Source organism: Bufo gargarizans, chromosome 6 (assembly GCF_014858855.1).
Source record: "Bufo gargarizans isolate SCDJY-AF-19 chromosome 6, ASM1485885v1, whole genome shotgun sequence".
Taxonomy (NCBI): Eukaryota; Metazoa; Chordata; class Amphibia; order Anura; family Bufonidae; genus Bufo; species Bufo gargarizans.
Genome location: NC_058085.1, coordinates 381,020,137 through 381,034,361, shown reverse-complemented (window position 1 = coordinate 381,034,361; position 14,225 = coordinate 381,020,137). Strand labels below are relative to the sequence as shown.

The following is a 14,225-nucleotide window of genomic DNA, read 5'->3' as shown; positions in this document are numbered from 1 at the left end:
TCTCCATATGCAACTTTATGGGAACTCAGGCATGAGCACATTTTTATGAAACACAATCACAATATTAGGCAGTGTGTTTTAGGACACTGCAAAACCTAGGTGCATCTTATAGAGCAAAAAATACATTATATAAATATATATGCATTGGACAGGGGTGGTGCTGTTTTTAGAAGAAAGCAGCCATGTTTTACTAATCCTGGACAACCCCTATAATGTTCCCGAGTCCACCATCAGGAGGTCACAACAAAGCAGGACTGCAAGGCAAAAACCAACACTCTCCAAAAATAACGTTGCTGCTCATCTGCAGTTTGCTAAAGATCACTTGGACGAGGCAGGCAGCTACTAGAACAAGGTTTTGTGAACAGATGAGACCAAAACATAACTTTTTGGTTTAAATGAGAAGTGTTATGTTTGGAGAAAGAAAAACCCTACATCCCAGTATGAAAATCTCATCTCATTTATGAGACACAGTGGTGGTAGTGTCATGGTTTGGGCCTGTTTTGCTGCATCTGTGCCATCATTGATGGAACAATGAATTCTGAATTATACCAGCAAATTCTAAAGGACAACGTCAGGACAATTGTTCATGAAAATGTGGGTCAAGCAGCAAGACAAGGACCCTATGCACACAAGTAATTCTACCACAGAATGGTCAAAGAAGAAGGGTAAAGTTCTGGAAAGGCCTTACCTTAATCCAATAGAAATGTTCTAGAAGGACCTGAGGCGAGCAGTTCATGGTAGGAAACCACCAACATAGCAGGGTTGAACTTGTAGCCGTTTTGTAGGATTGGGCGAAAATTCCTCCACGCCGATGTGCAGGACTAATCAACAATTACCTGGAATGATTAGCTGCAATTACTGCTGCCAAGGCGGTTACACCAGATATTGAAAGAAAAGGTTCACATACTTTTGACCAGAGATGTGATATTGGATAAATTTTCTCAGTCTAATATTTTTGACTCATTTGTTTGATTTGGTTATCTTTATTTTTAGGTCCAGTTTATGGAGATACATAGAAAACTGTGAAGGGTTCACACACTTTCAAGCACTAGTGGCACGAGACCATGTACACATAGTTGTCTTCGAAAATATAAATAGCACATTCATTATATAAAACTAAAACTGTATGTATTAGCCAACACAATGTTAATAGGAGACGACTAAGAGACCCTGCACACAAATGTAATTAGAGCAATTTTACTGTCTGCCTGAGCTCTAATCTTGCGGGACTGAAAATTAGTATATTTGCACTTTTTTAGGGTACAGATCCCCTGAATTGTACGCAGGTTATGAAGGGCCCCACAGTAGTCACCACTGGGCAAACTGTATGAAATATGTACACAACATTCTATAGACATCCATTAATTTCAATTGCCGACTGTGGACCCCCACTGCGGTAGCTCATAGAAGAAATGCCTTCTCAATATGAGAATAAAGAATCCTCCAGATTAGAGGGGTTTCCAGGAGTAGAACATTGATGGTCTATTCTCAGACCACAGACACTTTATTGGGTCCAACGCCCAACATCTCTGCCGATCAGCTGTTTGAAGAAGCTGCGGCCTAGACCTAGGCTGGTGACGTCAAGTTACCTGGGCTGACGAGGCGGCGGCAAACCTAATGAAACAGCAGATTGGTGGCAGTGTCGGACCCCCGACGATCAAATAATTCTAATCCCGGAAAATTCTTCTAAAGGAATCCTAGTATATACATGCTCAGTGTGCGCTTCAGTGCAGACAGTAAAAATGCTGAAGAACATCTGAACCACCACCATGTCCATTACCCGGGCAGATGCAGAGGTTCAAGCTATGCAGATGTGATGTCCCCCTCCCCCAAGAAATGGCAATCCATAGGGGACAAATCTGCTGACAGATGTCCTTTAAAGACTCTAAAGATTTTAACACTATTCTACCTCAAGAGTTGAAGCCGACACTACAGCCGTCCAGATACGTGACCACTGCAGCAGAGGGCAGATGATCACATATGGCTCGGACACGATGCTCACTGAGCACTTCATGCCAGAGAAGGCTGCAGTAGTAAAAATACTCATGCAGGAAGTATCTACACCCCCGCAGATAACTTCACAGCCCACGAGGCACAGACAATACAAACTTCAAAAAAAGTAATACTACTGCACCAGCTTCACCCAATTTGTCCACCGAGCCAGCGGGATACAAAGGGTGAATTAATTTACAAAAGCTTCTCTTCCTTTCCTTGTGAGCTGCAAACGGATTTGTAGAATACGACTCAAAGATCCAAGATGCTAAACTGAGCGAATCAGCGCGAGACCCTCCCTAACACCTGCACAAATATTTCAGCCTTTTTGGGACTCGTCAGTGCAGTGTAGCCTTGCATTTTGGGGAAGGGGCATCAAGGCAACTGCATATATCTGTGCTCTTGGTCTTATAGCGTCTCCTATTAAAAATGAGAATTGTGAGCGTCGGGCTTGTTACAGATCCAGTGTTTATCCGAGTAACAGGAAGCGCTGGAGATGCGACCGCTGTTCACCAGCACACAGTCCGAAACACCGATGATCGGGAACCTGGAGGTGAAGAAGAGATGAAGACAATGTAAGAAGTCCACAATTCTGCACTGCAGCTAGATCTCACCTAAATGTAAGTTCCCATCATATAAAGTGATGGAATTTCTCTAGGATGTCAGTGATTTATGATCGGTGGCGGGCTGACCTCTGGTAAACCCCACCTGCTCCGAGAATGAATGGTCTGCAGTGTTGATGTAGCCCCTTCACGGCTGGGGCGCTGCTGTGCAGAGAACTACGCACGGTCCCATCCAAGTATACGGAGCAGAGTCCCCGCACGGTCAGGAGAGCTGCCGTCAGCGCTGCCGCCCCTTCATTCTCAGGATTGGGGAAGGTCCCAGAGGTCGGACCCCAACCATTCATGAAATGATGGCATTCTAGCAATACGCCTTCGCATCCGTTAGTTTAAGGTCTCATGCACATGGCTAAGTTACACCTCTCTTTGTACAAAGCCATAATACGCTTTCCCTTTTAATACATGGGGTCTTAAAGGGGTTTTACCATCATTAAATTGACCTTCTGTTACAAAAATGCTCCAGTGCCAGGAGCCGGCAGTACACAGTCGAATGTGTATGAAAAAAATCTTGAAATGGGTCAAACCTTATATTAGGAGGTATTTTCATTTCTCACCATGTGCATGGGGCCTTACAAGATACAAGCGATCACATCTAGCAGCAAATCAATTAGGAGTATTCTGGTTGTTGCTAGTTACCCCCCTTTCGTATTAGATCGGTGGGAGTCCTACTGCTGGGGCCCTGTACCCCCTGCAAAGAACGAAGCAGCCAGTCGCACAGGCACACAGCCACTCCATTCATTTCTATGGGAGTTCCAGAAATGGCCGAGTACAGCGCTCGCCTATCTCCGGAATTCCCATAGAGATGAATGGACCAGCTGCTTCGTTCTTTTCAGGGGGGCTGCAGGTAGTACGGGGTCCCCATTCTTGTGATCGGTGGTAGGACCTCCACCGATCTAATAGGTATCCCCTATGTAGTGTCCCACTAGGTATGGGTGGGCACTACACAAGGGTCAATTGGTGTGCGCGTTACTCCTACTCACAAGGAACAGAAATGTCATATTTAATTCTGCATTTAATGTGTGTTTTAATGTGTTGTTATATGCAATGTACCCCTGTCTAATGCAGCAGCAGGCCTAGTTGGGTGTAGTTAGACATCCCAGACACTAGAGGGAGATAGGGAGCCCCTAGTATAAATGTCCAGGCCCAGACAGGGAGAGTGTGTGCAGAGCCAGGAGTCTGAGAAGACACAGGTTAAGAAGCCTGCTCCTGCCATGCAGCTGGATAGCCCTGGCTGCTAGTGATGTCCAGGAGGCTGTTGAGAAGCTCCAGCTTGCCTGAGAACAAGAGAGCCTAAGTTAGCTCTGAAGAGATACCCCAGTTGCAGGATTCAACCTCCTGGGAGAAACCGACAGTTACCCACCTGATAGGAGGAGGCGACCCAGGGTAAGCCAAGTGCCCCTGATAGGCAGAGGAACTTAGGAACCATAGCAAGTAGTATAATACCTGAGGAAGGAAGTAACCAAGGATATAAGCCACCCTTTTAGGCATCCGGGCCTTGGGAGATATAAAGCCAGAGCAGGAGTTCTAGAAAGGACAGTGTACAGTGATTCTGGGAAAAGTACAACCTGCTGCTGAGTGCTTGTGGAATTTACCCTCAGTGTAACTTGCATGACTATTGCCTGCCATATTTGTGAATAAGCCCCTTTTCGTGGAACTGTAATATAGAGACTGTGCTACACCTGCTGTACAAAGTTGGATTGTCCAGTAAAGTTTACGTTTTGGTTCACTATACACTTGTGTACCTTCATCATTCCAACCACCAACCGGCGTGCCACCGTCCAAAGGCACTGGCGTCACGAATACCACAGGGACCTTGCCCCAGGCACACAAAATACCTGTAACATCCAGGGCACCTCAACTACCATCAGGCCTGGTCCCTATCTACAGAGCGTGCCCCAGAGGAACTGTGTCTACCTCTCCTTCACTGCCACGCGCCTGCCCAGGGTTCTTCCAATATAGTGAGTACCCTCGATTGCCCATAACTGTGACCTCACTTCGTCTATACCCTGCAGGTCTGGCGTGTTGCACCTATCCTGCGGATACAGGATAACTGCTGCCAACAACCATGAGTGATCGAATTTTACATTTATGCAAACTTGTACAAATCATGCATAATAATGGTCACAAAGTGAGAACAAAAATCAGACAAGACAACAGGGAAGTGAGGCAAAACTAAAGGAAGGAGAACTCCTATTTTGCACAACAGGTTGAACGCCTTCCCTGATGCAATGTTTAGTTCCTCTTTCCCTGTTATCAGGTGTCCTCATCGCCACTGACTGTCTGATAACCTTTACCTTAAAAATACAGAGTTCTTCCTTAGTGTGGGTGAGACGGGCTCAGATGACACAGAGCTACACGAATGTCACACAGTATGGGAAGATCCAGAAGAGGAAACTGTAGGCGCTGCTCAGAGGTTTCTGGTACTGCTCGTCAGATACTCTTCAAGGGGCTTTCCCACTAAAGGTTATTTTTTACTGATCGGTTCTATCTAAATCGGTGGGGGTCCAACACCCAGGACCCCCACCAATTAGATTTTTGAGAAGGCATCTGCGCTCTCTCTGCTTTGAAGGACAGCGCCGTATAGTGGCCATGCTTGGTATGGTAGCTCAGCTACACCTAGGCACGTGAGCGATGAAAAGCGGCCTTCTCAGACAGCTGATCGGCGGGGGTCCCGGGTGTAGCACCCCCACCGATTAGATAAAGATGACCTATCCAGAGGATAGAGCAGCAGTACAAAAAAAAAATATTATATATATATATATATATATATATATATATATATATATAAAGAAGTAGGACTGCACTCCAAAATAGTGATAAAATCAGCAGTGGTTTATTCACCCATAATATGGCAAGTCTTGCGACGTTTCGGCTCACAAGAGCCTTCCTCAAGCCTGAGGAGCTCTTGTGAGCCGAAACGTCGCAAGACTTGCCATATTATGGGCGAATAAACCACTGCTGATTTTATCACTATTTGTGAGTGCAGTCCTACTTCTTCATTTCCTATACCATTGGGGATTGCCGCTACCCTGTACTGGACCGTGCACCCGCGTTCTGGTTGGTGCTCCCACTGGACCTTTTCATATACATGAGTATTACATTCACCGGTAATCCGGTTTCCTGGAAGTCTCCATGACACCACATGCTGAGATTGACTCCCTCCTGATTGGACAGGAAAAACACAGAGGTTAAAACCCCCACCCCCTCCTCACATCACCAGTGTATTTTAACGAAGAACCCCAGGATGAAAGGATAATAGCTAATAGCAGAAAAAAAGGGTGGGATGTATGTGGTGTCATGGAGACTTCCAGGAAACCGGATTACCGGTGAGTGTAATACTCATTTCCCCAGTCGTCTCCATGACACCACATGCTGAGATAATATCAAAGATACCATTAGGGGGGGGGGGGGGGGGACTGCCGACAGGACCTTACGTCCGAATCTTAGGTCATCATTAGCGGCTAAGTCTAGCCTGTAGTGCTTAGTGAAAGTATGAGCTCTTTTCCAGGTTGCTGCCATGCAAATCTGTTGTAAGGAGGCTGAAGCTTTTTCCGCCCAGGAGGCGGCCATGCCTCTCGTAGAATGTGCCTTTAGTGAAGCGGGGACATCTTTTCCCTGAGCTTTGTATGCTTCAGAGATGGCCATCTTAATCCATCTAGAGATGGAACTTTTCGCCGCTTTCCTCCCCTTGTTAGGACCTGAAAATTGGACAAACAGATTTTTGTCTATTCTCCAAAGACTGGTAGCTTCCAGGTACTTTAAGACCGCTCTCCGGACGTCTAATGTGTGGTAAGTGGTTTCCTGATCGTTTTTCGGATCGTTACAGAACGAAGGGAGAACAATGTCCTGAGACCTATGGAAGGTCGAGACTACCTTGGGGAGGAAAGCTGGATCTAATTTGAAAATTAATCTGTCCTCAAATATTGTAAGGAATGGTTCTTGGATGGACAAGGCCTGCAGCTCACAGACCCTTCTGGCTGAGGTTATTGCCACCAAGAATATAGTTTTAATTGTAAGCCATCTGATGTGAATAGAGTCAGAGGTTCAAATGGATTGGAGGTTAGACCCCCTAGTACCGTATTAAGGTTCCATGGTGGCACCATGTTTTTAATCGTAGGTCTGATCCTATCTGCTGCCTTAAGGAATCTGGATATCCAGGGATGTTCCGTTAGCTTGGTATTATATAGTGCCCCTAAGGCCGATACCTGGACCCTAAGGGTATTAGGGGATAGACCTAAATCTAGCCCTTCTTGAAGAAAATCCAGGATTAGTGAGATGTTGGCTCTGAACTGGTTGAAGGAGGTTCCAGACCAATCCGCGAATTTCTTCCATATTTTTTGGTACTTGTCGTTGGTACTCTGCTTAGGAGTAAGGTGTTCACTACTTTTTTTGATAAACCAAAGTTTAATAAGTTGGATTCTTCAGAATCCAGGCTGATAATTTTAGTATTTCCAGGTCCGGGTGAGTGATGGGCCCCTGACTTAGAAGGTCCGGCCTCCGAGGTAGAAGGAAAGGAGCTTCCACGCTGAGGGCTTTCAAGAGGGAGAACCAACTTCTTTTGGGCCAGAAGGGGGTTATCAGGATTAGTGTACAATTCTCTTTTAGGAACTTCTGTAACACTTTGGGAATAAGCGGCAATGGGGGGAATGCGTAGACTAGGTTTGTTGTCCAGCTCTGGTTGAAGGCATCTACTGCCCCAGGATGATCCCTGGGGTTGAGGGAGAAGAACTGGTTTAGCTGATGATTTCTCCTGGATGCAAACAGGTCTATCGTCGGCCTGCCCCATTTCTTTGTGATTAAGTGGAAGACTTCTGGGGCTAACATCCATTCCCCGGGGTCTAGTCTGTGCCGGCTTAGGTAATCGGCCTGAATGTTTAATACTCCCTTCAGATGAACCGCTGAAAGAGATTGAATGTTGCCTTCTGCCCAGGAAAAAAAAATTCTCGCCAGGTTCTGTAACAGGTGATGCCTTGTGCCTCCCTGGTGTTGGATGAAGGCCACGGCTGTAGCGTTGTCCGAGTAGACTAGGACGTGACGTCCTTCTGCCAGCTGACTCGTATGTTTCAGTGCTTCCCACACTGCCTTCAGCTCCTTGAAATTTGAGGATTGCTGACTTACGTAACTCCCCCATGTTCCCTGGTAGGAGTTCCCCTGGACGACCGCTCCCCAACCGTGGAGACTGGCATCTGTTGTGATGACTAGAGGGAGATCTTGTGCCCAGAAAATCCAGTTTTCTAGGTTGGATTTGCTGAGCCACCAAGTTAGCGATGTTTTGGTCTTTGTATCTAAGAATATTCTCCTCTCTAGGGTTAATTGCGATCTGTTCCATTTGTCTAAGATGAACTTCTGGAGTGGTCTTAGATGGAACTGTGCCCAGGCTACTGCTGGAATGCAAGCAGACAGACTCCCTAATACCTTCATGGCCTGTCTTATCGAGCAGAATTTCTCCTTCTTGAACTTCCTCAAAGCTGTCTGAAGCTTTACTATCTTTTGAGGTGGCAGAAAGGATCTTTGGGAGACTGTGTCTAAGGTTATGCCCAAAAAATCTTTCCGTTTGGATGGGATTAAATCCGATTTTTCCCAATTGATGAGCCAACCTAGGTTCTGTAGATGTTCCAGGACTAACCCGAGATGGATTTTCATGGTCTCTATGTTGTCTGCCACTACCAGTAGGTCGTCTAGATAGGGGATCACACAAATTGCCTTTTCTCTCAAGGTTGTCAAGGCTTCCGCCATTATTTTGGTAAAAACCCTTGGGGCAGAAGAGACCCCGAAGGGGAGACACCTAAACTGGAAATGCTGAATGTTTCCCTCCAATTTTACAGCGAACCTTAGAAACTCCCTTGATGACCTGTGAATTGGAACATGATAATAAGCATCGCTTAAATCTATTGTGGCCATCACCGCGTCCTTCTTCAAGAGCTTCACTGCTGACTTCAGGGTCTCCATTTTGAATTTTTGATATCTTCCATATTTGTTTAGATGTTTCAGATTTATAATTACCCTGGATTTCCCATTTGGCTTCTTTATAATGAAGAGGCGGGAATAGAATCCCAGCCCTGTCTGATTTTTTGGAACTGGCTCTATGGCGTCCAAGGTTAATAGGTTTTTTATGTCGTTTTTTAAGGTCACAGTTTGAGATGGGGGAAGGGTAGTGATTACGTATTTCTGTGGGGGGAAAGAGAGAAGATCTATCTGATAACCCTCCTGTATAATACTTAAGATCCACCTGCTGTTGGTTACGTGCTCCCAAGATCTTAGAAAGGAGCTGAGTCTTCCCCCCACACGTATAGCGTCATTGTTTGCTATTGGATGAGGAGGCCTCTGCCCGGTTTGGGTTGAAGAGGAAACTTCTCCCCCTGCCTCCCTTCGCATAACTCCACCTCCCAGTCTTCCCTTTATCTTTTTTATTTTCGGGTTGAAAAAAATCGGTCACGAAAGGGCTGTCTCTTTTGTTTATATCTTTCCTCTGGAAAACCCCTTTTTTTATTTGTTGCGTTGTCTAGGATTTTGTCCAAATCTTCACCGAAGACGTACTGACCGTGGAAGGGGAGTGCGATTAATTTATTTTTAGATGTGATGTCTCCTGACCACGCTTTGAGCCATAATGCCCTTCTCGCTGTATTTGAGAGAACAGCTGTACGGGCAGATAGTTTCACTGATTCGGCCGCTGCGTCTGCTAGGAAGGAGGTTGCCATCTTTAATAGGGGCAAGCTCTCTAGAATTTGATCTCGTGGCGTCTTGTTGACCAGATGTATCCCTAGCTGGTCTAGCCAAAGGTTCAGTGATCTGGCCACACATGTAGAGGCGACGCCTGGTTTGAGAAGGGCCGCCGTAGTCTCCCAGGTCTTTCGCAAGAGACTCTCCGTTTTCCTGTCTAGAGGATCTTTCAACTGTGCCGAGTCCTCAAACGGCAGGGCCGTATGTTTTGCTACCTTGGCCACTGGCACGTCCACTTTTGGAATAGTTTCCCAATCCGTACAATCCTCTTGGCTAAAGGGGTAGCGTCTCTTAATTCCCCTTGGGATAAAGGATCCTTTATCCGGTTTTTCCCATTCTGATCGAATTAATTTTTGTACATTATCAGGGACTGGAAAAACCGCCTTCTTCCTTTCCCCTAGACCCCCAAAAATTTCCTGTTGGGTAGATTTAGGGGCTTTAGGCATCTCCATCTGAATGGTGGCCCTGATAAGTTCCTCAATATCTTCAGGATTGAACAGGAAGCGCTTATATTCGCTGTCTTCGTCTGAAGATCCTGGGTGCTTTTGCACCGATTCGGAGTCTGAGACCGCCAGTCCCTCAGAGTCGGAATCCAGGATAAGTGATTTAACACTACGGGAGTCCTGAGTGGGGGGAACTTTGGGGGGAGTGGGTTATCTGGCAGCTAAGGCTAGCTGAACCTCCTCTTTTACCACTTTTCTAATGTCTTCAATTAAACCAGAAGACTCAGCCTTGATGACACTGGCGGTACACTCTTTACACAGGGCTTTGGATCCTGTGTTAGATAATCTTTTGCCACAAATACCACATTTTCTGGTTTTTTTGGCTGCAGAAGTGGAATCCTTTTCTCCCTGAAATGTTAAGGGAGGAAAGGATGAGCAAACTGAACCCACCATACAAATCATGTGCCTGAGAACGGGTTACTCACTGTCCCAGGGTTTGATGCAGACTCTGTTCCAGAGCTGGCGTGAGGGGGGTGCTCATCTTGACTCCCGACCGCACAGAGATGCTCCTAGTATGAGCCACGCTTAAGCAGGGCGCCATTACCCAGGTCCTGTGCGTTTTTATAGTGTCCTCCTCGCTTCAGGACCTGTGGCGCATGTGGATGACGTCAGCGCGCTTGCTCCGCCCCTGGCGTCTGACGTCATTTGCCTGCCGGCCGGAAGGGACGCATCTCAGCGCCGATCCGCCGCGTCCTCCTTCCCTCTGCATCAAGCCCTCCTGGACCGCCGCAGAGGGAATCTTCGCAGGGGCACTACGTGTGTGCCCGAGCCCAGGCCTAACCGAATAGAGGAGGGAGAGCTGCACTGCAGATCCGACCTCGGCCTGTAGATGAGACGATACTCCAGGTGAGCCCAACGAGCTCCGTGCACCTCTCCTGCTTCCTTATCCTGATGGGACAGGAAAAACACTGGTGATGTGAGGAGGGGGTGGGGGTTTTAACCTCTCTGTGTTTTTCCTGTCCAATCAGGAGGGAGTCAATCTCAGCATGTGGTGTCATGGAGACGACTGGGGAAATATATATATATATATATATATATATATATATATATATATATATATATATATATATATATATATATATATATATATATATATGGAATTCGGCGGCACCAGTACGCTGGCTCAGGTGCTATGTCCAAGGGAATGAGCTTCACCCTTATTATATATGTAGAAATGGGACAGCAGTCCAAGACTTGAAAAGGATAGATATCTTTATTCACCCATGTGAAAAAATAATAGCAATGTTTCAGCTCACAACTGAGCCTTTCTCAAGCAAAGAAACACAAGCTTGTGCCTATCTTACATAGCACTCTCAAAAATCAAGTGACCAGTGAACTGAAGAAAAGGTACGATTTTTTAAACAAAGAAATCTACTGCATTACGTCTCCATATGACTACATTAGGAGAATATTATAAAGCCAAACGCATACCTCGGGGCATGAGGTCTCACCTACGCCCCAATTTGTTCATGAATGATTCCACCTTTTGCAAAAAATTTGAAGCACTTTCCACCAGATACTCGTTGGACTTTATTTTGCTTAACATACAGTTTTTGCAAACCGAACTTTCCACTTTGACGGTAGAAATAAGTGAGACAGAAGATAGTCTGAAAACACTTCTAACATCTGAAGATTCTACTGCATTTTTTGAAAGATCAGCTGCATGGCTACTAAAGACTCAAGCTGACGCTGAGGAAATCAAGCGATCCAAATGGAATAGGGATTTAGATGACTATAAGAAAGGGAACATTTATACCTGGCAGACCGATACCAGAAATCTGAATGTGAATTACAATGATAATAAAAGAAAGAAAAGAATGTCACAGATGCCCACTTCGTCTCGCGCCCCTTTTTTAGGGAAGGAACCAGAACTTTTAAACGAAACCGGACTCGAAGAGGAGGACGTAGACACAGACGTCAAAAGAACCCGGAACAGCAAGCTGCGATCACAGAGCAAACCGCAGCCAAGGAAGAAATGACTATCATTAATTTATCCTCCAAGTTACTCACACCGTTTCAAGGGAGTGTACTTTCTAAGGGATTGTCATATTGTCCAAATGCACATGTCAATTGGTTTAATCTTGAGACAGATTTATATGCTTTTTTTAGATCTATAAAACAGAAAATTTGGTTTCACAATAAAGTGCAGACTGACTCCCCACTGGCGAGCGAATTTTGCATGAGGAGACTCAGTCTGCCGGGGAAAAGTACCTTTGCACCAGTGGTTAATAACCCTGCGTTGGAGGCATTTATGAATGTGGTTAAAAAAGATCTATCTGTTCTCAAATCATCTGTCACTAGTAGATTTACACGTCCCAATATGACGAAGTTTGAAATAGCCGCACTAGAACAACTGAGGAATGATCCCCTTTTGGTAAATCAAACCTGCCGATAAGGGTGGGGGGGGGTGGTCATCTTAGGCTACTTTCACACTAGCGTTCGGGGCTCCGCTTGTGAGTTCCGTTTGAAGGCTCTCACAAGCGGCCCCGAACGGATCCGTACAGCCCCAATGCATTCTGAGTGGATGCGGATCCGCTCAGAATGCATCAGTTTGGCACCGTTTGGCCTCCGCTCCGCTCAGCAGGCGGACACCTGAACGCTGCTTGCAGCGTTTTCGTGTCCGCCTGGCCGTGCGGAGCCAAACGGATCCGTCCAGACTTACAATGCAAGTCAATGGGGACGGATCCGTTTGACGTTGACACAATATGGTGCAATTTCAAACGGATCCGTCCCCCATTGACTTTCAATGCAAAGTCAGGAGTCCCCATCAGATCGGAGTTTTCTCCGATCCGATGGTATATTTTAACTTGAAGCGTCCCCATCACCATGGGAACGCCTCTATGTTAGAATATACCATCGGATTTGAGTTACATCGTAAACCTCAGATCCGACAGTATATTCTAACACAGAGGCGTTCCCATGGTGATGGGGACGCTTCATGTTAGAATATACTGAGAACTGTGTACATGACTGCCCCCTGCTGCCTGGCAGATGCTGCCAGGCAGCAGGGGGCAGACCCCCCCCCTCCTCCTGTAATTAACTTATTGGTGGCCAGTGCGGCCCCCCTCCCTCCCCAGTATTAAATATTACCAGTGCGGCGGCCTCCCCCTCCCTCCCTCCCCAGTATTAAATATGACCAGTGCGGCCTCCCCCTCCCTCCCCAGTATTAAATATTACCAGTGCGGCGGCCTCCCCCTCCCTCCCTCCCCAGTATTAAATATGACCAGTGCGGCCTCCCCCTCCCTCCCCAGTATTAAATATTACCAGTGCGGCGGCCTCCCCCTCCCCAGTATTAAATATGACCAGTGCGGCCTCCCCCTCCCTCCCTCCCCAGTATTAAATATTACCAGTGCGGCCCCCTCCCTCTATATTTATTGGTGGCCGGGCCAGTGCGGATTCCAAGTATTGTGAGCAGTGCGGCCTCCCCTCTCCCCCCCTAATTAAAATCACCCCCCCCCCCCCATCATTGGTGGCAGCGGAGAGTACCGATCGGAGTCCCAGTTTAAATCGCTGGGGCTCCGATCGGTTACCATGGCAACCAAGACGCTATTGCAGTCTTGGCTGCCATGGTTACTTAGCAATAAATACAAGCATTATACTTACCTGAAGAGCTGCGATGTCTGACCGGCCGGGCGCTCCTCCTACTGGTAAGTGACAGGTCTGTGCTATAGGCAATGCGCCGCACAGACCTTTCACTTACCAGTAGGAGGAGCTCCCGGCCGGTCAGACATCGCAGCTCTTCAGGTAAGTATAATGCTTGTATTTATTGCCAAGTAACCATGGCAGCCAAGACTGCAATAGCGTCTTGGTTGCCATGGTAACCGATCGGAGCCCCAGCGATTTAAACTGGGACTCCGATCTGTACTCTCCGCTGCCACCAATGATGGGGGGGGGGGTGATTTTAATTAGGGGGGGGAGAGGGGAGGCCGCACTGCTCACAATACTTGGAATCCGCACTGGCCCGGCCACCAATAAATATAGAGGGAGGGGGCCGCACTGGTCATATTTAATACTGGGGAGGGAGGGAGGGGGAGGCCGCACTGGTCATATTTAATACTGGGGAGGGAGGGGGGGCCGCACTGGCCACCAATAAGTTAAATACAGGAGGGGGGGGGGGGGGGGTCTGCCCCCTGCTGCCTGGCAGCATCTGCCAGGCAGCAGGGGGCAGTCGTGTACACAGTTCTCAGTATATTCTAACATGAAGCGTCCCCATCACCATGGGAACGCTTCTGTGTTTAGAATATACTGTCGGATCTGAGTTTTCCGAAGTGAAAAATCAGATCTGAAATAAACAGTTATGCAAACGGATCCGTTCTGAACGGATGCAAGCGTTTGCATTATAGGAGCGGATCCGTCTGTGCAGACACCAGACGGATCCGCTCCTAACGCA

At 47.0% G+C, this 14,225-nt stretch overlaps 1 protein-coding gene across 1 annotated transcript in view; it reads right to left on the bottom strand.

The window, feature by feature from the left end:
- Window positions 1-952: 952 nt before the first annotated feature.
- Window positions 953-14,225, bottom strand: part of LOC122940196 (C-type lectin domain family 2 member D-like) — a 39,026-nt gene continuing 25,753 nt past the window's right edge. The window contains exon 6 of the mRNA XM_044296638.1: window positions 953-2,539. Coding sequence (XP_044152573.1) covers window positions 2,416-2,539 — 124 coding nt within the window. The 3' untranslated portion in view covers window positions 953-2,415. The remainder of the gene's footprint in view (window positions 2,540-14,225) is intronic.